The 25,449-nt window shown below is 41.6% G+C and overlaps 1 protein-coding gene across 4 annotated transcripts in view; it reads left to right on the forward strand.

Moving 5' to 3' along the window:
- PELI2 (pellino E3 ubiquitin protein ligase family member 2) overlaps positions 1–24,517 on the forward strand; it is a 470,538-nt gene extending 446,021 nt beyond the window's left edge. For 2 of the 4 annotated variants that reach the window (XM_073895263.1, XM_025869976.2), the window contains 3 exons: positions 6,017–6,214; positions 13,239–13,427; positions 19,850–24,517. In XM_073895263.1, the coding sequence (XP_073751364.1) occupies positions 6,017–6,214; positions 13,239–13,427; positions 19,850–20,416 (954 nt within the window). In that variant the 3' untranslated portion in view covers positions 20,417–24,517. The remainder of the gene's footprint in view (positions 1–6,016; positions 6,215–13,238; positions 13,428–19,849) is intronic. The other 2 variants (XM_073895265.1, XM_073895264.1) reach the window with 2 other exon arrangements.
- The last annotated feature ends 932 nt before the right edge of the window (positions 24,518–25,449 follow it).

Raw genomic sequence — 25,449 nt, forward strand, 5'->3', positions numbered from 1 at the left:
CAAGCTCTCGGTACAGCTTTGGGGGACGAGAGTGAAAATGGCGGCCTCCCAATCTCTACCCGGGAGGAGCCGAGAACTTGGGGCCCCGCTCCTCAGTGCGCCCCCAGAGAAAAGCAGCCAATCACTCCCGTCTCCCTGGTCTCCGCCCGCACTCCGTGCTCACCTGGCCTGTGATCGAGCGTTTCTATCTCTGGCACCCGACTTGGTGTGGAGTCTCCAAACCCTGCAGTTCCCTGCGGTGCACTCCCACGCCGCTCCCCCCGGGGGAGGAAGGGGAGTCTCCCCGGATCTGTCGCTTGTTGGGTCCCTGCTGGAAGAGCAGTGGCCCGACTAAACAGTTATTTCTTAAAAAATGATGCCTGTCTCTCTCCCAGGGTTCAAGGTCACTGTCCTAATCCTCCATTCATCAGTTTCATTTCTTGAGCACCTGCTGTTTATCATCTACTCATCTAGTTCCTGGAGGTAGGCAGCCCCTCTCGTGGTGCCTGCATTCTGGAGGAGGAAAACAGACCACCAAATAAGGCAGAAGTAACAGCAAGTGCCAAGGGCCCCAGGCAGGAGCAGGGTGAGGGAGGAGGTCAGTGAAATGAAATGAGCTTGGAGAGGTGGGGCCCGTAAGCCAAGTAAAAAAAATCGGGGTGTTAAGCACGGGAGAGATATAATCTGATTTACATTCCTTAAAGATATCTTCAAGTACTGTCTAGACAAGAATGGAAGTAGTGTTTGGAAGGAGTGTTGACAGGCAGGGTTAAACGTGGGTGTGGAGGAAAGTAAAGGATCAAGGATAATTCTTTGGTATTGATTTCTAGCTTTAGCAAATTGGATGTCAGTCATTGATTGACCTGGGGAAACTAGGGGTTGAAGAGGAGTCCAGGTTCTGTTTAGAACATCTTACATTTTGAGATGCGTGTTAGACACCCAAGTGGAGATTGGGCATGCAAGTCTGAAGCTCTAAGTAGAGCTAATAATGGAATTTCATGAAACTACCTAGGGAGGGAACAGAAAGCGCAGGGAAGGGTTCGGCTATTTGCCAACTAGCCTGTAAGAGTTTCATTATTCTGATACCAGGTACAGGTATGCCAGGATATGGATTATAAGCCCTGGAAACCTCTGCAAGAGTGGTGTCAGTGCAGCTCTGGGGTAGAAACTCCCACTGGGTGGGCTGAGGAGAGAAGTTAAGGGGATGAGTAAGGAAATGGGAGGGTAACAACTAGTGACAGGTTTAAGGGACATACTGCCACTAAGTGAATCAGAGAAATGGGGTTTTGATTTGGATTTCCCTGATGCCGAGCGATGTTGAGCACTTTTCGTGTGTCTGTTGGCCATTTGGATGTCTTCTTTGGAAAAATGTCTGTTCATGTCTTCTGCCCATTTCTTGATTGGATTATTCTTTGGGTGTTGAGTTTGATAAGTTCTTTATAGGTTTTGGATACTAGCCCTTTATCTGATATGCGATTTGCAAATATTTTCTCCCATTCTGTCGGTTGTCTTTTGGTTTTGTGGACTGTTTCTTTTGCCGTGCAAAAGCTTTTTATCTTGATGAAATCCCAATAGTTCATTTTTGCCCTGGCTTCCCTTGCCTTTGGCGATGTTTCTAGGAAGAAGTTGCTGCAGCTGAGGTGGAAGAGGTTGCTGCCTGTGTTCTCCTTTAGGATTTTGATGGACTCCTGTCTCACATTTAAGTCTTTCAACCATTTGGAGTCTATTTTTGTGTGTGGTGTAAGGAAATGGTCCAGTTTCATTCTTCTGCATGTGGCTGTCCAATTTTCCCAACACCATTTGTTGAAGAGACTGTCTTTTTTCCATTGGACATTCTTTCCTGCTTTGTCAAAGATGAGTTGACCATAGAGTTGAGGATCCATTTCTGGGCTCTCTATTCTGTTCCATTGATCTATGTGTCTGTTTTTGTGCCAGTACCATACTGTCTTGATGATGACAGCTTTGTAATAGAGCTGGAAGTCCGGAATTGTGATGCCGCCAGCTTTGCTTTTCTTTTTCAATATTCCTCTGGCTATTTGGGGTCTCTTCTAGTTCCATACAAATTTTAGGATTATTTGTTCCATTTCTTTGAAAAAGGTGGATGGTATTTTGATGGGGATTGCATTGACTGTGTAGATTGCTCTAGGTAGCACTGACATCTTCACAATGTTTGTTCTTCCAATCCATGAGCATCGGATGATCGTTTTTCTAATATTCATTCTGATTGTACTTTTAAAAAGTATCAGTGACAAGTTGAAATTTAAAAAACAAATTGGTCCTTTTATCCCCACAGAGTCACAGAGTTTGAGAAGCTCCAGAATGTGTTTGGTAGCTGATGATAAGATCTAGTATTCTAGAGAGAGAAACGAATGATTCGGGAGAGAGAGGAGACAGTGTCAGGAACAAAATTCTTGGGAAGGGAAGAATACTGAGACCCCAGGCATCAAGAGAGATTGGTCTTGGGTAGGAGCTGCGATATTCCATCCTTGTCATTAGAAGGAAGTCAGAAAATAAGGCTACAGATGCAGGGATAGGAGTAGCAGTGGTCCAGAAAAGATGACAGAGGCCCCTGCAGCCACTGTGTGCCATCTTAGCTGTACTGAATTGGACTGACAACCAGACAAACCCAAACTTCTCTTGTATATGAAAAATATCACGGGCTGAGTGATGCTGTGTGTGCAGTGTCAGTAGAATCCTCCCTCTGGCTACGATAAGAATATCAGCACTGTACGATTACCAGATGGAATTCAGAACCATCTTGGTTGTCTACATGGCTGCCCTTAAGATAATGTAGAGTTGAGCAACCCTCAGTTTGTTTCCTGAGATTAAGAATTCCTCATGGTGAGCGCTGTAAATTGTGTAAGACTGTTGAATCACAGACCTGTACCTCTGAAACAAATAATACATTATATGTTAAAAAAAAAAAAAAAAGAAGAAGAAGAAGACGATGATAGCAGGAGGGGAAGAATGAAGGGGGGAAATCAGAGGGGGAGATGAACCATGAGAGACTATGGACTCTGAGAAACAAACTGAGGGTTCTAGAGGGGAGGGGGTGGGGGAATGGGTTAGCCTGGTGATGGGTATTAAGGAGGGCACGTATTGCATGGAGCTCTGGGTGTTATATGCAAACAGTGAATCATGGAACACTGCATCAAAAACTAATGATGTAATGTATGGTGATTAACATAACATAATAATAGAAAGAAAATGATATAAAAACACAATTTTATTCTATGTAGGTACCTACAATAAAAATAATAATGCTTTAAAGCCAAAAAAAAAAAAGATAATGTAGAGTTGATCCAATACCCAAAAGGATGGGTTCCAAGTTTTGCACGTCAGGTGAGTTTTCAGTAGAAAAGTGGCTTAGTTTTTTTTTGTTTTTGTTTTTGTTTTTGTTTTTTCTTGCAAAAGCACCATGAGGTTTATATCCAAAAGTATGAAATTATACTGGCGCACCACAGGTTAGATTTAAGTGGAAGTGAACTGATAAACAACTCAAACATGACCAGTCAGATAGGTATCATGACTTGAAATAATCGATCCTAGCAGTATGTTCCAGTTGGAATAAAATGTCATGTGTTACAGTCCATTTCTGTTAACTCATCAAAACATTAATATATGGCCTTTCCCGAAGAGAGTAATCTTTGTAGACAGTAACAGTTGTGTGACATTCTACTTGAGCATGGTTTTAGCTTTGCACTTACAACAGAGCTTGAAGAGTCTTTGCCCTCTTCCATGAAGGTGACGAAATTATGTCAGAGACTGTCTTTGTGAGAGCTCTAGGCAATTTTAGAACTTTCCACATTGCGCTCCTAAGCTTCGTTGGAATAGAGGTTCAAGACAAGTTGATTCCTGAGTAGCCTTTATGTTATTTTTTATTCTTTTCTGTATTTGTGAAATATTTTACAATAAGTATTTGTTACTTTTCTAGTTTAAAAAATATTTTAGAGTGAAATAAGTCAAAGACATATACTGTATATCACTTACATGTGGACTCTATTAAAAAAAATATATCAAAACCATAGAAGCAGAGACTAGAATGGTAGTTACCAGGGGCTTAAGGGGCGGAGGGATAGAGAGGTGTTGGTCACAGAGCACAAACTTCCAGCTGTAAGATGAATAGGTTCTGGGCAATCTAATGGACAGCATGGTGATTATGGTTAATAATACCGTATTGTATACCTCAAAGTAGCTAAGAGAATAGCTTTAAAAAAAAAAAGCAGTCTGAATCAGAGCTTCTGAGTCACATACCCAGCTTTTAAATGAATCTAGCCGAGGGAAGACTCTCAACTTTAGAAAGATGAATTATATAAGATTTATAATCTCTTAATTCAGATTTTATGTTGCATTTTTTAACAAGTTTTATGTTTTCTAAACCTGAAATGCATACATTCAGGGAATGTGCATCTATTCACATTGATGAGTTTCAGTGCATCCAGAGGTTTATTTTATTCCAGGCACATTTCATTAGAACAAGAAATTAAGGGTTGTAAAAAAAAGAGAGAGAGAAAATAGATGTCTGTTGTCTGTTGGTTTAATAGAGATAGTCTATGCATGAAAATGTGTGAGATTTATAAAAGAAATTTAATAATAATTTTCCAGGAAGCAAACAGAGCTAAATAATGCAAGATAATGTGGATTTTTTCACTTTTATTTCTTTGGATGAAAAATATGTTACATCTTATGTTTTAGATAGAATTTTGAGATCAGGTGAAAGATAGCTGAGAAATTGACTTTTGGGGGTCTTCTCCATACATGTCTGGGAGCTCCCTGTGTCCCTCCCCTCATCAGCTTCCAAATCAAAGTCACTAGCGTTAGGAAAGAACATTAACATCCTGTTTAGTAAGAAATGATTTGTTTACATATAAATGATTTTAATTTAAAAAGTCTGTGGTGTATAAATAACATGTATCACTGTTTTCTGGTCAGAGATTCATAGAACAGCATTACAAAAATGTTTTAATATTTTGTCTTGAGGAATTTTTTTTATTTGTAAACAAATACTTAACTCTTCCCAGTTTACAGGACAGAGCAGTACCTGTCTTTTGGTGTTTTTGAATATGAAAACCTTTTATTTTTTAGAACTGTAAGATCTTCCAAATGAAATATATTCTTTCTGAAAGCATTTAATCTTACCAAAGAAAGTAAGTCAACATAATATTGTTGGCAGCTTTTTAGACTTTCCCAAGAGAGAGTTTTTTTTTTAATCCAAACTTGAAATGTTAAGACCACCTTTTTGAACCTTTCATCTGACTTCATCCCAAACTTTGGGCTGACTTGTATTGCCCTTTACATCATTTCGTTTACACTGAATAATGGCAACAGGCATTTGATCTATGTGGGGGTTAGGGCTATTCTTGCTCTATGCCATGAGTCACTGGTGGATTCACTTAGTGGGGAAAACCAATCCTTGATGCCAGGCAAAAGTTCCTCTGTTTGTTGGCTTTCTTTAAAATCTTGGGTTTTTTTCCAGCTGGAAATAGGGGGGCGGAGTGGGTAGGGTAGAGAATAATTTGCCGTTAATGTTTTTACCTGATCCAAGAAATACAATCTCGGGGGGAGGGGGCGCTATCTAATGTTTTTCTCCAGAATAAAAAATTTAGCTTTTCTCTTAATATTTAAAATCTCATGATCCAGGGGCACCTGGGTGGCTCAGTCGGTTAAGCGGCTGCCTTCTGCTCGGGTCATGATCCCAGGGTCCTGGGATCGAGCCCCACATCGGGCTCCCTGCTCAGCGGAGAGCTTGCTTCTGCCTTTCTCTCTGTCTGCCGCTCTGCCTACTTGTGCTCTCTCTCTCTCTCTGTTAAATAAATAAAATAATCTTTAAAAAAAAATAAAATAAAATCTCATGATCGGTCACTCTAATATCTCCCTTAGCTAAACAGGAAAAGGCAAAGAACTAAATTTTTTTCATGAAATTCTTACCCTCAGAGCAGAGATAATAAATGTTAAAGGGATCCTGAACACTCATTCCATGTGAACAAAATATGGTGACATATTTTTCAAACAAATCATGAGTACATTTGATTTTTAGGTGGGCAGATCAACAGAAAGCCCTATCGACTTCGTTGTTACAGACACAATTTCTGGCAGTCAGAACAACGATGAGGCCCAGATTACACAGAGCACCATATCCAGGTTTGCCTGCAGGATTGTCTGCGACAGAAACGAACCTTACACAGCACGGATATTCGCAGCCGGATTTGACTCTTCCAAAAACATATTTCTTGGAGTAAGTACTATTACTAAGTACATTGTTTCAAGGAAAACGCCCATTATCATCAGATACAACATTTAATTGTGGCCAAAAATCTGCTTTCCACGGTGCCTCCAGTTAGATTTGGAGATTTTAGTTTTCAGATGTGGAGTTTGAAAGGCTGTTTTTAAGAATCTAAAAATAATTAAGTCATTACTTGATACTTGTTACATTTGCTGTATTGTGTATATGTACAGTAATTACTTTTTAAAAATGTATATTAACATCGTACTTAATGTATTTATAGTAGATATAAGGGGGTTTATTTCAGTGGGAAAAATAAATGGTCAAATCTACATAGAGTTCAAAAGAAAGAGTGACATTCATTTATTCGTTCAAAAAATTTTCATTGGGTATTTGCTGCTGGGTTCTATGTCAGGTGTTATAGGTGTGATATCACAGAACAAAACAGAGTAAAAATTTCTGGCTTCATAAGGCTTCCATGTAAATGAAACCCAGAAGTTTTAGTGAATATCCAATTTTATTATAGTTTTTTTTTTTTTTTTTAATCAGGATGTTTTTGCAGGGGGGAAAAAAAACATTCAAAATGGCCTTTAAAAATGGCCTAAGCAGTGGCGCCTGGGTGGCTCAGTCACTTAAGCGTCTGCCTTCAGCTCAGGTCATGATCTCAGGTTCCCGTATAACACCCCCCCACCCCCGCTGCCCCTGCCTTGGGCTCCCTGCTCAGTGGGGAGTCTGCTTCTCCCTCTGCACCCCCCCCCCCGGCTCCTGCGCATACATGCTCTCTTTCTCTCTCTTGCTCACTCTCGCTCGCTCTCTCTCACAAATAAATAAATAAAATCTTTTTTTTTAATGGCCTGAACAATAATAAAAATGTATTACTTCATGTAACAAGGAGCGCCAAGGAAGACAGCTCCAGGGTTGGGTAATGCAGTGATTCCGTATCACCCAGGGAAGCAGGTTCGTTCTGTCTTGCCCCTATCTCCCCGGGCAAATCTGCTTCCTCAGGCTGCCTTAGGGATGAGAGATGGCTTCTGCACTTCATTCACCCCCTGCCACATGACCACTTCCAGTTGAAGAGGCGGGGGCAGAGGCACTGTTTCTTCCTTATCTCTTTTTATTGTTTTTCTATTTACTTTTTCAAATGAGTAAATTTGACATTTAACCTTGTGTAAGTGTAAGGTGTACAGCCATGTTACCATGATGTACTTATATGTTGTAAAATGATTGCCAATATAGGATTATTTACCACATCCCACAACTATAGTACAATAATATGGTCTATATTCATAACACGGTGCATTAGATCTCTGTGGCTGATTACAAGCTTGTACTTTTAAACACCATCCGTCTTCACCACTCTCCCTGTGTTTCCCCCACTCACACCCATCCCATCCCCAGTAACTGTCATTTTACTCTGTTTTTGTAGGCTTAATTTTTTAAGATTCCACATATAAGTGACATCATATAGTACATATTTTCTCTGACTTAACTTGCTTAGCATAACGTGCTCAAGGTCCATCTATGTTGTTCCAAATGGAAGGCTATCCTCCTTTCTCGTGGGTAAATAATATGTACAGTGTCTTTTTTTATCCATTCATTCATTGATGGGCATTGGATGGCTTCCATATCTTGCCTGTTGGGAATAATGCAGTAAACATGGGAGTGCATATATCTCCTTGAAATCCTGTTTTCATTTCCTTTGAGTATGTGCCCTAAAGTGGAAATGCTGGATCATATGGTAGTTGTTTTTAAATTTTGGACTATTTAGGGTCTTTTGTGGTTGCACATAAAGCTTAGGATTATTTCTTCTATTTCTGTGAAGAATTCTTTTAATATTTTGATGGAGACTGTGTTGAATCTATAGATGGATTTGGGTAGTATGGCCATTTTAACAATAATCTTCGGTTTCATAAACATGGAGTGTCTTTCCATTTGTGTCTTCAAATTCAGCAAAGTTTGTAATTTTCCTTGTATAGATCTTTCACTTCCTTGGTGAAATTTATTCCTAAGTACTTTACTGTATTTGATGCTGTTGTAAATGGGATAGTTTTCTTTAGGCCTTTTTCAAATGCCTCATCTTCATCATTAGTGTAAAGGAATGCAACTTTCTTCTCTATGTTGGTTTTGTGTCCTGCCACTTTACTGAAATCGTTAATTCCAACAGCTTTTTGACTGCTTCTTTGGGATTCTCAATATACAAGATTGTATCATTAGCAAATAGGGCTAAGCAATAGTTTTACTTCTTTCTTTCCAATTTGTATGCCATTTATTTCTTTATCTTGCCTAATTGCTCTGGCTAGGACATGTAGCACTATATTGAATAGGAATGGTGAGAGTGGGCATCCTTGTCTTGTTTCTGATCTTAGAGGAAACACTTGCAGTTTTTCTTCATCGAGTATGATATTAGCTGTAGGTTTGGCATATATGCCCTTTATTATGTTGAGGTATAGTCCTTCTGTAGCCAATCTGGTAAGGGTTTTTATTCTGAAAGGATGTTGTGTTTTGTCAAATGCTTTTTCTGTAGCTATTGAGATGATCATGTGATTATCTTTCATTTTATTGATAGGATGTATTACATTTATTGATTTGCATACGTTGAACCATCCTTGCATCCCAGGGGAACTCCCACTTGCTCACGGTGTATAATCCTTTTAATGTGTTCTTGAATTTGATTTGCTCATATTTTGTTGAGAACTTTTACATCTACATTTATCAGGGATATTGGTCTATAATTTTCTTGTGGTATCCTTATCTGGTTTTGGTATCAAGGGAATGAGTTTGGAAATATTCCTTCGTCCTCAATATTTTGGAAGAGTTTGAGGAGGATTGGTGTTAATTCTTCCTTAAATATTTGGTAGCATTCTCTAGTTGAAGCCAACTAGTCCTAGAGTTTTCTTGGGATTTTTTTTAAATTACTGATTTGATCTCTTTACTCATTATTGGGCTGCTCAGATTTTCTGATTCTTCTTGATTCAGTCTTGGTAGATGTGTGTTTCTGGAAATGTATCTATTTCTTCTACATTCTAGCAGTCTTTCATGATTCTATGTATGTCTGTAATACCAGGTATAACATCTCCTCTTTCATATCTAATTTTGAGTCTTCTTTTTTTCTTAGTTTAGCTAAAGACTTGTTGATTTTTACCTTTTTTAAGAACAGCTCTCAGTTTCATTGATCTTTTCTGTTGTTTTTCTGGTCTCTATTTCATTTATTTCTCCTTGGATCCTTATTTCCTTCCTTCTGCTAACTTTGGGCTTGCTTTATTCTTCTTTTTCTAGTTTCTTGAAATGTAAAGTTAGGTTGTTTATTTGAGACTTTTCTAATTTCTTAATATGCATATTTATTGCTATAGGATTCTCAGAACTGCTTTTGTTGTATCCCACAATATTTGATATGTTGTGTTTACATTTTCAATTGTTTCAAGATAATTTTTCCTCTTTTGATTTCTTCTTTGACTCAGTGGTTGTTTAGAAGGGAGTTGTTTAGTTGCCACATATTTGTAGATCTTCTCACTTCCCTTTCATTGTCACTTTCTAGTTCATGCCACTGTGGTCAGGGAAGATAGTTGATATGATTTTAGTCTTCTTAAACTTGCTAAAATTTGTTTTGTGGCCTATCCTATCTCTCCTGGAGAATGTTCCAGTGCACTTGAGAAAAATATGTTCTGCTACTGTTGGATAAAATGTTCTGTATATGTCTACTAAGTCCATTTGTTCTAAAGTATGGTTCAGTTCCAATGTCTCCTTGGTGATTTTCTGTCTGAAAAATCCATCCGTTGCTGACAGTGGGGTATTGAAGTCCCCTACAGTTATTATATTGTGGTCCATTTCTCTATTAGATCTGTTATTATGTGCTTTATATAATTTGGTACTCAGATTTTGGGCACATATATATTTACAATCATTATGTTTTCTAGATGTACTGACCCTTTTATGATTATGTAATGACTTTGTCTCTTATTACCCTTTTTGGCTTGAAATCTATTTTGGCTGATGTAAGTATGACTATACCATCCTTCTCTTGGATTCTGTTTGCTCAGAATATAATCTTCCATCCTTTCATTTTGAGCCCATGTGTGTCTTTAAAGCTGAGATGAATCTCCTGTAGGGCAGCATATAGTTGGGTTTTTTGTTGTTTTTAATCCATCCAGCCACTCTATGCCTTTTGCTGAGTTCAGTGCATTTACATTTAGTGTGATTGTTGATATGTAAGGACTTACTACTGCCATTTTCTCTTTTGCCTTCTAGTTATTTTGTCTCTCTATTGTTTCTTTTTCCTTCCATTTCTACCTACCTTTGTACCTTGGTGATTTTCCATGGTGCTTTTTGCTCAGTTTCCCCCACTTTTGATGTTTTGTGTCTCTGCTCTAGATTTTTGCTTTGTGGTTATCATGTTTACATAAAACAACTCATAGGTAAAATAGTCCTTTTTCTGCTGGTAGCAATTTCTCTTCTTTTGCCTATGAAGATTCCATCATTTTACTCTTTTTCTTTTATATTTTTCATATCACAAATTATCTCATTTTATGCTGTGATTTTGTTACCACGTTGTAGTAGCTGTAGTTGTTTTTATTTATTATTTATTATAGGTATTTTTCATGCTCTTTGCCTTCAACCTTTATGCTATCATTAGGAGTTTAGAGTTTAGCATATTACTACAAAGAGTTGCAGTTTCTAATTCTGTTACCTTAATCAGAGTTTTGTGTGCCTCTGTCTTTTCGTTTCAGCTTAAGAGCTCCTTTCAGCGCTTCTTGTAAGGCAGATCTAGAGATGGTGAACTCCCTCAGCTCTTGTTTGTCTGGGAAAGTCTTTACTTGTCCTTTATATCTGAAGCATAACTTTGCTGGGTAGAATATTCTTGGCTGGCAGTTTTTATCTGAGAAATTTGATAGCCTGATGGGGATTCCTTTGTAGGTTACTGTCTTTTTATTCCCTAGCTGCCTTTAAAATTCTGTCATTGACCTTTAATAGTTAATATAATGTGTCTTGGAGAAGATCTTGCATTGAGATAATAAGATGTTCTGTTGGCTTCATGGACTTTGCATATCCAGGTCTTTCCCCAAGTTTTGGAAGTTCGCAGGAATTATTTCTTTAAATAGCTGTCTTTTTCTCCCTCTCTTCTCCTTCCAGAAAATTCATTATTCTTATGTTGGCTTTTCTGATGGAGTCTGCTAGCTCTTGTAGTGTTTCTTCACTTCTTAAATCTTAGTTCTCTCCTCTCTTCCATCTGAATCATTTCTATGTTCCTGTCTTCCAGCTTGCTAATTCTCTCTTCCACCTGATCTGCTCTATTTCCAGTGCTTTCTAATTGATTCTTCATGTCATTTATTGAGTTATTCAGACCCAGAATTTGTTTGGTTCTTTGTAAGAATTTTGGTGCCTTTGGTAAAGTATTCCTTCTGTTAGTTTTATTTCTAAGGTCATTGTATTGCCATTCTAAGTTTTCTTGTAGCTCATTAAATTTCTTCATAACTGCTTTTTTGAATTCTGTATCTGTTAGATTGCAGTATTCCATATCTTTGGGTTCAGTTGCTGGAAAATTGTCATTTTCTTTTTGTGATACTGTATGACTGTGATTTTTCTTGATGTTTGATTAAAAGTACCTCTGTCCTCACACTGGAAGTAGGGAACACCCTATTTACACAAGGTTCTGTTTATTTTGATTCTAACAGTTCAACATGTTGGTAGTTAGGAGCCTTTTGTTTTCCAGAAGGTGGCACTATAGCACAAATTTTTGGTTTCTCTTGGGGGTAGGGGCTGACCTTTCAGAGGTTTGGAGGTTTGGGCACCAAGAGAAAAGGAATGGGGGGGTACAGCAGAGCTGGGGGAGGTATGTACTTAGTTCTTAGGACTTTGATGTGCCCACAGCCTGGTAGGGGAATCTTTAAGTTGGGGTGGGGGGTGTGGGGGTGGTCCAAAAATCCATGGACCAGAACCCTGGGGCAGACCATAGGGGGACCCTTCCCTGAAGTTCTCTTTGCCTACTTCCCTTCCCCCACTCACTGCAGTCTTTCCTCAGAGACAGCAGTGGGTCCTTCCAGCTATAGAACATGTGTGGGGCAGACCCCCACTTAACCTGCTTCACCCTCCACCTCCTTTGTCAGAAAAGGTCACGCTATCCCCCTGCCCACCGGCCACTGCCTTTGTCACCTCTGGCTCCCCAGCGACTCTCCTCTGTTATGCACCCAGTTTCATGGGCATGGATGTATGGATCTCTCTCAGGTGATCTGGATGCTGTGCAGCCATGCTCTGCCACTGGGCGGCTGATGTCATTCCCCCCTTCCTGTTCTCTTTTTAGAGCAAAGGAACCTTACCAGGCTCCTAGAAGACCCACTCATGTCTCATTGGCCAGAGCTCAGTCACTGGCAAGAGGGCTTATCCTAATCAGAACTGACTCCTGAGTCATGTGAGCAATATCTGGCTCTGTCCTCAAGAAAGAAGAATCACTGGCACAGGCATCCAAGAGTGTTTGTCCTGCCATTATATCAAGCTGTCTTTACCTTCCATCTTTGAGGATATAAACATTGATATTTATCAAGACATACTGGCCACAACTTGTTAGCTTAACATTTTTTAAAATTTTGTATGTTTAATGAAAATTCCTTTTTCCTCTTCCTTCTGTATACGTCCCAGGTAATGATTACATGTAAAGCACTGGTACATAAGAGGCAAAAGGATTGCACAAATAGAACTGAAGAACACATACTAGATTCCTGGAATCTCCCAGGGGTAAGGGGGTGGATAGAAAAGAATCTCTGAGGGAAGGGCTCAGGCATCAGGTTCCTTTTTTTTTTTCTTTAAAGCTCCCAAGATGAATATAATGCATATCCAATGATAAATCATTCATACATTTCAGCACTTTCATGTTATCAGAATAATTGCATATTTTATCCTTCTGATTATTAGCTTTAAATAGAAAATGAAAATTCATCACTTTCCTTCCTTCTTCCCATACTGGAGATCTTAAAGAGATTCTGGAATCCCTTCATTTTGAACTTAATCTTAGCATGCTTTTTCTATTCTGTGGTATGCTCTCCAGGAAAAGGCAGCAAAATGGAAAAACCCTGATGGCCACATGGATGGGCTCACTACAAATGGCGTCCTTGTGATGCATCCCCGAGGGGGCTTCACTGAGGAGTCCCAGCCTGGGGTCTGGCGTGAGATCTCTGTCTGTGGAGACGTGTACACCCTGCGAGAAACCAGGTCAGCCCAGCAAAGAGGAAAGCTGGTGAGTGGTCTTCACTCTGGAAAATGTACCACACTACAAAAGCCTAGCTCAAGGGCTGTCATTTGTCTCCCCTGAAATCCAGAACCTTTGTGGAAGCACCAGTGCTGTGGACCATTGACCTAGGAGAATGAGAATTCCCTAAGCCCCTGAAAATGCTAAGGAAATGGGCTTATTTCCTTCCATGATTAAGCTTTTCCCATAGTAGAAGAAAATTATCTTTTTGCTCCTTACTACCTTAATAGCATGTCTTTTATTATATGCTTCATTACAAAATTCCGCTTAAATTCACTTTAAGAAGGGGAAACTTATTTTTAGTGTAAAACTTTACTAATTTGGAAAAATCCTGAGCTGTCCAAGAGTAGTGAAAATTATGAATTACAGAGTTATTTACTAGACTTTCTGGAACTGAAAGATAACTTAAGCTTTTTTTCCTTGAGTTCATAGTAAGAAATTAATATATAATACCCTGTGTAATTCACCAAAATCATAAAACTTTTTATTTGAAATCATTCATTGAGGGCATTGACTTGGCATGTTAATATTTTCCTATAAATATCCCTGCTTCTCCCAAATGCCCTAAAGCAGTTGGCTTTTTAACTCTTTCTTCTGTGAATAATTATAAGCCCTTAAATGGGAAGTTTTAGGTGTCTGATCTTACCATGGCTGTGTGGCACAGCGCCAGAAGTTTCTGAGTAAACTTTCGACTCTAGTGCTTTTAATTAATTGGTAGATAGAAGCTAGAACCAGAGAGAATAAATGTTCCCTTCAGAACCCCTCTAGAAAAGCACAGAGTGATCTAGCATTTTTCAGCAAGATGATAACCAGCTGTTACTGAGATGGAAAAAAAGTGGCGATGGCGGGAGGTTGGGGGAAGAGGGACTGTTATACTAACCTGGTTTGCTAGACTCTACTCGATGTTTGTAGGGAACTGTTATTTTTATTTATATTTCACACTATTATTGAGCATTTTGCAATAAAGCCCAATATTAGAGCATCCTGGCTGAGTAAACATGAGAAGTGTTTTCTAAGACCAGAGCAAATACGATAACCTCTTGTTAAACACTTCTCAAGAGACTGTAAATAGGGAACAGACCATGAAAGCAGTTTTTCCAAATAACTTTGTTTCTGATCACTGGATGACTTTATACAAAACTGACCTAGGTTGGCTGAACTGGTTATCAGTCATGATGGCAACAGTAGAAGTCATTATAAATCGTTGCTGGGTGCAGGCATTACGTTAACATTTCAGAGACCTCAGCTCATGAAATCTGAGCAGCTTTGTCAGGGAAGTGGAATCCTGCCCATTTTACGGATGGAGAAAGTATGGCATAGAGAGTTAAATACTACCTAGGGTCCCAGAGTGAGAAGGTGGCAGCAGATGGGATTAAAATGCCATTCTCCCTGACTGAGAATCTGGACTCCAAGCTGCCACTCAGTATAATCTTGTGGGGGGCAGCACCTGGCCCTCACCTGAGAGGGTTTACACGAGAGCATTTGCTTCCCTGGGAAATAGAAAGCATTCGCTGGAGTCCATAAGGGGCTTGTCTGTCTAAAAGGGCACATTTCTAGGATGAGTTTCTTGCCCAACCTCGGTGATTGTGCAGCTACCCAGCTGAGACAGCTGTGTGTGCCAGAGGAGGGGACAGTGCTCCTGAGAAGAAATGACTCCAGACATAGCCTGTGTTCATGGGTTGTGTTAAATCTCAACTAATTTTAAACTTAGTCCCTGTAGGAGGCCCTTAGATCTGCCTCAAGTTGATAATGTATGATGGGCCTGGCCTAGAGTAAAGGTTTCTGAGCTCCCATCCTTCTGATTTTCACGGTGGGAGACGCTGTGGGGATGAGAGGACCCAGCCTCCTTGCAGCCCCCTCTTGTTAACCAGGGGAAGTTTGTCTGAGGTGAACACCTGCTGATTCTTGGAGTTTAGGTTTCCATTTCTAACTCTGGTTCTGTACCTGTGACTGGTAGCATTGAGGTAAGTGGTCTAGCTGGAGATCAGATTTGGGGAACGGTCTCCGGCAGTACTCTCCGTTTGCAGTTTAACACAGAAATGTGGAGACTAACATGATCTGCTGGAAATCCAGAATATTATAAAAGTAGTAGATGCCTCCTGCTCTTAGTGTGGAACTAGTGCAGGTAGAAGGTTTCGTGTTAATGTCCTACTTGGCATTTCATGTGGCTCAGCATACCGATGTGTTAACTGCCGTGGTTTCTCCCCATCACAGCAAAGCTTTGTCCTTGATCAACATAATTAATTAAATGTGGAGGAAATGCCCTTTCAGGAGCTGAACCCCCTCAATAAATAGGTGAATAGACTTTGAATTGTATCCTCTCCTTTACCTAGAACATTATCAGTGTTCTCAACTCGGTGTGAGTGTACTAGAGACATATCTACTGGAGCTATACTAGGCATACAATGTCTCAGATTCTATTTGGAGTATTTAATTATACTGGCTCTGTGAAATTTTGTAAATTCTGCTAAGTTAATCTCCTTACCTAATTTTAGGTGCTATATAAACAGCCATAGTGTTACATACAGACTCTCCCAAGTGCTTCATATTAAGTGTCTCTCAGGCAGCACTCAAAGCAACCTCATGAGATCAGTGTCATGGTTCCCAGTGACAGATGAGAAAAGCAGGGCTTTAAAAAGTTGATACTTGCTTGTAAGTAGTGGGTGGGGATTTGAACTCTCTACCGTAACCTTAGCTATCTGATCGATAGGGGCCATTATGTTTTAAGTGTCTTACTTTTACAATATCACTGTCGATTCCTCGGGCTTTCTCCTTGCCTTTTTTTTGGGGGGGGGTAGAATTTTAAAAAATAAAATCCGAACCTGCATCCCTACACAGTGGTGTCTTTACCATGGTACTTCTCACACATTGTCGTCTGCAGAAAAACTGCATTGTGTTCACAGTTGAAAGAGAACACATGAGAAGTAACAGTTCAGGAAGAGAGAAAGCAGGTCTACCAGCAGTTCTGAAGTCAGGCTGTAGACAGGGGTCCCGGTTGCCATGTGCAGTGGCAGTTGGAATAGAGCTGGTCCGTATCTCCTAGGACGATTGAGAGAACCAAGTGCGGATGGAGGGGCCCTGCGCCCCGCTGCAGCCCGTGATTGTGTAGCCATTCTGAGCCAGCAGGGGTAGGAGCTGAGAATCCAGCAGTGAGCAGGAGGCCCAGGGCTCTGCCCTCAAATTGTCCCATCTGGAGAAGGTCACAGACGTTGCAACAAATCAGTAACATGTTGTAGGTGATGAACACGTTTGTAGAGAAGGTACTAGAAGGTATAGGAGGAATCTGTCCTACCGTTGGAGGGACACCTATCCTAGACATTGGAGTCAAGAATGTGTGCAAAATAAAAAGCTGTCCACTCAAAAATTGAGAGGATATTGTTTACCAAGAACTGCACTATAGAAAGGAAAGAAGGGGTGGTTCACCAGCGTGGCCACTCCCGAGCCCCAGTTTCTTACCACGTCAGCATTACTCTTTCAGACATGGTTACGTGCTTAGATGATGCATCCCTGACAATTGCCTGTGGTCAGCCCTGGAAGGGAGCCTCAGGCCGGCCCAAGAGAGGCGAGGAGACATGCAGTACTTGGGTGGCACTGGGTGGGGAGAGGGTAGTAGCAGATTTTTTAAAAGGTTATTTGAGAGGGGGGTCACTGTGCTTGTCCTGTGCAGTATTAAGGTTTATCACTTTGTTGGGACTTCAACTTTTTCTAACTATTAATATTTGGTGCTTAAGGAAAACTTCCAGAGTGGCACCACGTGAGACTTGAATGTTGAGTCGTGGTGCCTGACCGCAGGCAGACCTGGGGTGGGGCGTGCAGCGCTGTGCTGGAGAATTCTAGGTGGAGGTCGCTTGCACACAGGCCTGTGGACAGAGCAGCCGAGTGTGTGCAAGGACTCAGATCAGGGCAGCCCTCATTCACCGCAGGAAAGGTCCTGTGGCCCTGTGGCGAATGGCCTTTTAAGCATGTGAAGTTTGGGGGTGATCCTGAGGGCAGTGGAGAGCCAGCAAAGACCTTTGAGCCAGAGAATGACAAAATTTCTCTTCAGCCTATACCCCTGCTGCCCTTCACACAGTTTCCGCCCCCCCAACTCCCCCCTCCTCGACCCCGGGCCTTGCGGGGGTATGGCCCAGTTCTGTCCCCGGGCCTCTCTGCCTTCCCTGAGACCCTGCCTGGGCAGTCTCATCCACTCCCAGGGCTTCGGCCCAATGCTAGAAAGTCACAGACATGCTTCTCTAAGCCAGATCTGCAGCCACGTGAGGCTCCTGGGCACCACCGTGACAGACCCTCTGCCCGAGCCCTCGGATTCTACACACCCAAAACTGAACTTCCTCTCCTTTCCCCGCAATCTGCCATTTCTCCTAGATTCCTGGTCCCTGGAAAGCCGCCTCCTATGCAGACAATAAAGCCAGATCCATACATCTGTCTTCCTCAGATCAGGAGCTGAGTCCTCTGAGTTTACTCTCTGTCTTGGCTGGTGCCGCTGATAATCTGTGCTGAGGTGCACCCCCCCCTTTGCCTGGGGCGAGAACTCCCAGGGTCTCCCTCTCGGCTACACCCATCCATTCCCTCCTCCACACTTCTGAAGTGGCCTTTTGGAAAGGCAGATCTGTTCTTCTATAGCTGCTGAAAGCTCTGCATCCCTTCCCTTGGGCACAGGAGGCCAGCCAGGAAGAAGCCGCAGCCTGAGGCTCGCCCCCCCCCCCAGCTCCCGTTGGTCGCCCAGGGCAGGCCTGCAGCTCCCTCCGTGTGCACGCCGTGTGGCCTCTGCATCCCTCTTTCTGGAGTGTCTTCTCTGCCACCCACTGGTTCCTGACAAAAATTTTTCAAGTCTCTGTTCCAGAGAAATCTTTTTTAAAAAGCATTTCTGACCTCCTATCATCAAAGTAACAGTAGCAAACATTTGCATCCTGCTTACTGCATGCCAGATGGGGTTCTAAGAACTTTCTTTGTAGTATTTAACACTCACCCTCTTCTTGTCCAGTTTTACAGAAGGGGAAACTGAAGCTCAGGCAGCTGAAGTAACTGCCCCAGGTTAGAGCTAGTGCGTGACCGAGCCAGAGTGCACACCAAGGCCACAGGCTGTGAAGTCCCCGCTCTTAGCCGCTTTGGTGATGTGGCCTCACGTGACGATTGCAGCGCTCTGACTTTCGCTGGCTCCTGGCTCTAGCATGTCTGCCTCCCGCTCCTAAAGACAAGGGCGCTGCAGGATGGGTAGAGAAGCTTTATTACCCCCCAGGTCTTAGAGCACACCGGTCTGTGGCGGCGGTGGGTGGATCTCTGCCTGCCGTGTCTAACAGCTGCTCATCAGCTGTTAGTCCGACTTGTGAGCACCTGGTGTGTAGCGTGCAATCCTTTTAAAAGTGAAGCCTTTCTCTTTCTCTGATTGACTTCTTTCACTCAGCATCATACCCTCCAATTCCATCCACGTCGATGTAAATAAGATTTCATCCTTTGATGGCTGAGTAATGTGTGTGTGTGTGTGTGTGTGTGTGTGTGTGTGTGTGACATCTCTGTCAGTGGACATCTGGGCTCTTTCTATAGTTTGGCTCTTGTGGACATTGCGGCTATAAACATTGGGGAGCAGGTGCCCCTTCAGATCATTATATTTGCATCTTTAAGGTAAATACCTAGTAGTGCAATTGCTGGGAAGAAATCAGAGAGGGAGGCAAACCATGAGAGACTCCTAACTATGGGAAACAAACTGAGGAGACAAACCCCTTGAGGGTTGCTGGGGGGGAGGGGGGGAGGGGAACAGGGTAACTTGGTGATGGGCGTTAAGGAGGACACGTGATGTGATGAGCACTGGGTGTTATATGCAACTGATGAATTACTGAACTCTACATCTGAAACTAAAGATGTACTATACGTTGGCTAATTGAATTTAAATTTAAAAAACGGCTAATGGCGAACGCTTCTGCTCCAGACCATAGAAGTGCAGGACAAACAATAGATTGAATGAAGCTAAGGATCCCCGGGCATTATTTGGGCCACTGCAGTCATTATCACAGGGTCCTCCAAGGACCTGGATCGGCTCTAGTCACAAGGAGTAGGAATCCTCACTGCTGCACCGGTGGGACATGTCCTGCCCCTTGTGAGGTCAAGGAGCAATGGTGCTGCTGACTCTGAGGAAAGATGAAAACCTAAGATTTGTAAAGTTGGTTAAAATAATCACTACAGCAATGGAACACGTAAAGCTAGGTGCATCTGTGCTTAGGGTTTGTGAGGCTGGCCTACCCCTATTCCATCCCGTGTCCCGGTGAGGAAACAAAGGGGACGCGGGGAGGAACACGCTCCTGGAGCCTCTCGGGGAGGCAGCGGGGGAAGCTGCCTGCCGGTGTTTACTTGAATTGGTAGCGCGCGGGGCTGAACTGTGTTTTTTACAAAGCCTGCCTGACTCGAACTCGTTGTAGGTGGAAAGCGAGACCAACGTCCTGCAGGACGGCTCCCTCATCGACCTCTGCGGGGCCACGCTTCTCTGGAGGACGGCGGACGGCCTGTTCCACGCGCCGACGCAGAAGCACATCGAAGCCCTGCGGCAGGAGATCAACGCCGCCCGGCCGCAGTGTCCCGTGGGGCTCAACACCTTGGCCTTCCCCAGCATCAACAGGAAGGAGGTGGTGGAGGAGAAGCAGCCCTGGGCCTACCTCAGCTGCGGCCACGTGCACGGCTACCACAACTGGGGCCACCGGAGCGACACGGAGGCCAACGAGCGAGAGTGTCCCATGTGCAGGACTGTGGGCCCCTATGTTCCGCTCTGGCTCGGCTGCGAGGCGGGCTTCTATGTCGACGCCGGACCCCCCACTCACGCTTTCACCCCCTGTGGACACGTGTGCTCAGAGAAGTCCGCGAAATACTGGTCGCAGATCCCGTTGCCTCACGGAACTCACGCGTTCCATGCTGCCTGCCCTTTCTGTGCCACGCAGCTGGTTGGGGAACAGAACTGCATCAAATTAATTTTCCAAGGTCCCGTGGACTGATGTCTTTGACAGCCGTCTACGACTTGATTAACAAGTTACTGTGAAGATTTTGCCACTAACTGTAGATTTTACCTTTTTATAATTCTGGTTATTAAGGGGAAGAGGGGGGCCTGAGGCTGGAGGGTTGGGGGGAACGACGAGGAGGGGGGGCCCTGGCAATGAAACATGCCCGGAATTTAAGATCGCAGTGGTGTGGTGCATGCTCCAAACAGCGGCATTGTCCTTGAAGTATGCTTGATGAAACCATCCTATCTTTGTAATAATTGGATTTCAAATGCCATGCTTTTACTTTAACCTTGGGGGGTTTTAAACGACGTTTTCCTTTGTAAACTTGGACGAGGCTTTAAATCCTATTTTACAAATGTAGAAGAAATGTATTCAAAAGTTGTTGGCTCTTAATGTGCGCCCTCCCGTGCTGCGTGGCGTAGGTGGTACCGGCGAGCCGTGCAGTGCCTACAAACACTTGACCGTGGCTGGGAGCTGCGCGGCTTCGAATCCGCCGCTCCGTACCACGGGGGTGGCGGACAGGAGACCTTAGACACAGGGGCTCGTTCTGAAATCGGGGGCTTTCGGATTTTTCTTTTTGGGGGGAAAGAACATCCCTATGCTGCCGTCCTGTTTTTTTACTTTGGTGGAATTCAGTGACTTTATCCACAGTCATCAAATACCTTGGCATTTCAAAGAAATTTCCGTAACTTCTTAGTCCACTTTTTGTTAACGTCCGTGATACTCCGCGTGCATGGCCAGAACTGTTCAGTTGATTAAAATGCAGCAACTCCTAAAAATTCAGTAATTGAGGGTGATTATTGTGGCATGGCCTAGGTACTACACCATCGAGTTTATTTACTTGGACTGTTTAGGATTTAGGATTAAAAAAAGTTTTACTTTTTAAAACCACTTGTTGGGGTTTCGTAAGTTTTTCTTAAGGCAACCAAAACTCTGGGAGCCGAAAAGCAACAGCTCACAAGGATGCAGTCATTTTGGTTCACTCTCTCCCTGCCATCTGTCACCTTCTCCGGCTTATGGAGCCCTGTAAGTTTCGAAAATGTTTGCAAATCAAACTAAATTTAAATGGGATCATTAGATATACACAACACCAAGTGGTACATCTGCAGAGATAATTTGAAATTCCTGATTTCAAGAGAGCAAATGAGTGTTTACTGAGGAATAATTAAATCAGAATTTCATATGAGCGCCACCATCCTTCTGTTAGTTCCGTTCATTTTGAATAATTCTCAGATGCTCATTCTTGGTCCTCGGTCCTCGTCACCGCTCCCAGAATGTAAAGGTTCTTTAGGCCAGGAGACTGCCACAGCTGGCCGCCATGAAGCGGATCCTGCCACAAGCAGCAAGTATTTATTTAAACTGACGTCCTCTTAAGTTGACCATTACAGATCCATGCTACATTTTAACCTTTGTAAGGGTATAGAATTTATAGGATTCTCACATACTGTATTCATACTTGAATGTCTTTCCAAGTTTTGCCTACTGGTAAATATGTTGCCCTATTTTCAATTGTTCTAACACATTGTGAATGTCTTTTTTCCTGAAAGTGATTAGATTATCTTTGCTGCTATTTAATTTGACCTAATATCTAGAAAGTTCAGCTCAGTTTTAAAAAAGCTTTACTTTTCAAAGGAGATTATCATTAAGGAGGAGGCTTTGTTTTGTTTTGGTAATTTTTAAGTGATGTGAAAAATCCAAAAACAGTCCTTGATAGCTTACTCTATTCTGTAGGTAATTTCATTTTGTCTTCAGGGAGAGTAAATCATAACGTATCAAATGCCTTTTTAGGTAGTCTGTCCCCAAGGATTAGCTTTCACTTAGAGTGTCTTTTCAGTTTGTGCTCCTTTGGGCTCCACAAAATGACAAAGGAGGCAACAGTCCCTTTTCTTGCTGTTAGGCTAGAAGGTGGTTTGAGGAGTCTTGATACTCTAAAAGCATCTTGTAAGGTAAATGGCCTTGCATCTAGAAGGGCTGGATTTTCCCTATCAGAAACATTTCTGGAAAGTTACGACGATCTGCTGTAATCTTCCATTTCAAGGACTATAATAGTTCAGGGTCTAGCAGTTTTATGTGCAACACATGCCCCCAAATAATCTTCCGACGTGAAAAGTTCTGTGTTTTTGTTTTGTTTTTTACTTTCAGTAAATGGAGATAACGCAGTAAATTTGAACTTGGAGTAATAAATTCCAAGCTCTTGGAAGGGGGTAACGGTGCACTGCCCTCTGTCCACATTGCATCTCCTTCAACCTCCAAGTGAGGTCCCCTCCCACTCCACCGAAGGAACAGCAGAGAAGTCTGCAAAAAGAGGCCATGCTCCTGTTGGCCACTTCTCGTAAGCGTTGCTTAGAATTTGGACTAAGGAGTTTTCTCCAGAGCTGAGAGTAGTTCATTTTGTGAGAATAAAGAGCTCCAGCTCTATGGAGTAATGCAGTTTAGAAAAAACTTCTCAGAGGTTACTTCTGTTTTTGTCTTGCTTGCCCCACCACATTAAGGGGGGGAGTCCCTTTCCTCCAGGTGTCCACATAGGAAACTGCTGACCGATTATCCTGATCTTGGCCTGGCCAAAATGCCTTTTGTGAAGAGGTCACCAGAAGTAAAACCCCAGTGATGTATTCCCATAGTTAATTTTTTTCAGTTGTCAGTTTACTATTTAAAAACAAAACAAAAAAAAGGTGGATGGGATACAACTCTGAATATTTTTCTAGTCTGGAATTTTTTTTATTAATAATCGGTGCTGTCGGGTCATGCATGCTGCAACTCAACATTTCCCTTATTTGGTTTCGCTTTTTGCAAAAAGGGCTACGGTTCACACTGCAGAGTAAGTATTAAACTTTCTGGGTTTTTTATTTTTTCCCCCAACTGTGGCCCAAAAGAATTAAAATCTTTTAATATAAATAGAGAGCATATTTATCATTCCTCAATAGTTAATTATAGAGTTTGGTACCTTTGTGCCTCAGGGAAGCCACGTGATATAACTGGTTATAGAATTTCAGGGTTAGGGTTTAAAGAAAGGAGAAAGCCATTGGAAAAATGATGGGCTCCATGAAGGAGACTAATGAATCTGGATGCAGAAATATGCCAGGAACTGGCATATACATGATTGTAATAGAATTTATTTCCAGCATCAATAGGGAAATCTTAAGTTATTGCAGATACTGTATTAGGAAATTTGAGAACTCTTCATAAAGCTTCAGTTGCTTTATTTTTGCTTACATAAAACTCAAACCCCTGTGTTTTGGGAGCTCAGTAGTGTGATTTGGGTAATTTTGACAGTTAAAGGGAGCATGTTTTCTCCTTTTCTCATAGGTTACAGAATTGTTACCTGCAGGTCTAGGATTTTGATCAACTTTTTTGAAAGCCATTCTGTGCTTTGGATTCGTGTGAAAGGATGTGTGATCATGGCATTGTTCATGCTGGCTACAAGCTAGTTATCTTCATGCAATTTTGCCTTGTAACAGTGGAATTTCTGATAGGCAAACCACAGAACCTTGATCTTAAGCCAGATCCAGCTCCGTTCCCTTGGCAGGCAATCTTCTATCCCCATAGTTTAGCCTTCGTGGGCTGAGGGTATGAAGTTCCTTCTCCAGAGCTGGAAATAGAGCAGAGCTCTGTTATTTCTTCATGACCCAAAGGCCAATGAGACAGCTCCAGGAATTTTTTTTTTTTTTTAAGAACATAAGCATTGCTGAAGTAGTAAAACAAATAAGGTTCAGTGCTTCTTTTCAGTAAAACTTACATCCTCTCAAGTTTTCGCCCTCATGAAAAAGCCCTAGAGGAAGACAGGAAGAAGCAAATATTTTTCCAGTTCTACTTAACTGTTTCTAAACAAAAATAAACTTGATGAAAGGGAAATTATTTCTTTTTAGCTGAGATGACATTGTTTTTCTGTATTAAATAGTCTAGAAGTTAAGGGGTGGTCATATTTACCAATGTATAGTGTTATGAGCAGTTAAATTTTATGGATATATTTGTAAAACTGTTCTTTTATATTTCATGTCAAATTGAAAAGTTTATTTCTTCACTATTGTACCTGTGGAAATACAAGCCATTTTACAGGAAAAAAAATCTTCAAAAATTATTAAATGGATCTCAGTATGTTTGTGAGTCATTGTCTTCAGACTCTGTGGCTGCCTGGGGGTTTATCAGGACATTTAATACGAAGCTGATACAAAAGTAGACTTGAGTTTTACATTTCTCAACTTTCAAGTTGATCCCAAATACTTGAGCTTATTGTATTCTATTCCACACAATACATATTTAAATCTGAATTTGAAAATGCCATTTTTTTTATTAAAAAAATTCCATCGGTGCTTAAATCTAACTTCCAGGAGAATTAACCTGACTCATAGAATGGATTTTCTTCATGTTCATTATAGACATATGGCTACTTTTGCGACAATCTTCATTCACTTTTAACAACATAAGGATTATGGGTAAGCCTTCAAGCCTTAAACTAATAGGTCTTTCATAAGAAAATATATGTATTTGATAGTTTCTCATCACATTGATATTTAAGGAGGCTTAATATTTTTGAGGGAAATGGATTTTTCATTTCCCTAAAGAAAATGCACATTAACATGGGCTTTTATTTCAGGAATTAAATTTGATAAAGTATTGGAACACTTAAGAATCCCTGAATTGTAAGATGCATTTTAGAAGAACAGCCACTTAAAATTGTGAGATACATCGCACTTGACAAGGGTGCCAAGAGTATTCAATGGGAAAAGAACGGTATTTTCCACAAATGGAACTGGGGTAACTACATAGCCACCAACAAAAGAATGACGTTAAATTCCTACTTCCCACAATACACCAAAATTAACCCAAAATGGATCAGAGTGCTGAAACTATAGAATTCTTAGAAGAAAACAGTAAACTTTTGTGACCCTGGATCAGTCAGTGATTTCTTAAATATGACATAAAAAAATAAGTTGGGCTTCAAAATTAAAAATGTTTTCTTTCCCTTCGTTCATGTTTCATTTCTTAAATTCCACATTGAAACAAAATGTTTTATACATCAAAAGACA

This window comes from Callorhinus ursinus, unplaced genomic scaffold (assembly GCF_003265705.2).
Source record: "Callorhinus ursinus isolate GAN/ISIS: 27379988/994484 unplaced genomic scaffold, GSC_fseal_2.0 scaffold8, whole genome shotgun sequence".
Classification (NCBI taxonomy): domain Eukaryota; kingdom Metazoa; phylum Chordata; class Mammalia; order Carnivora; family Otariidae; genus Callorhinus; species Callorhinus ursinus.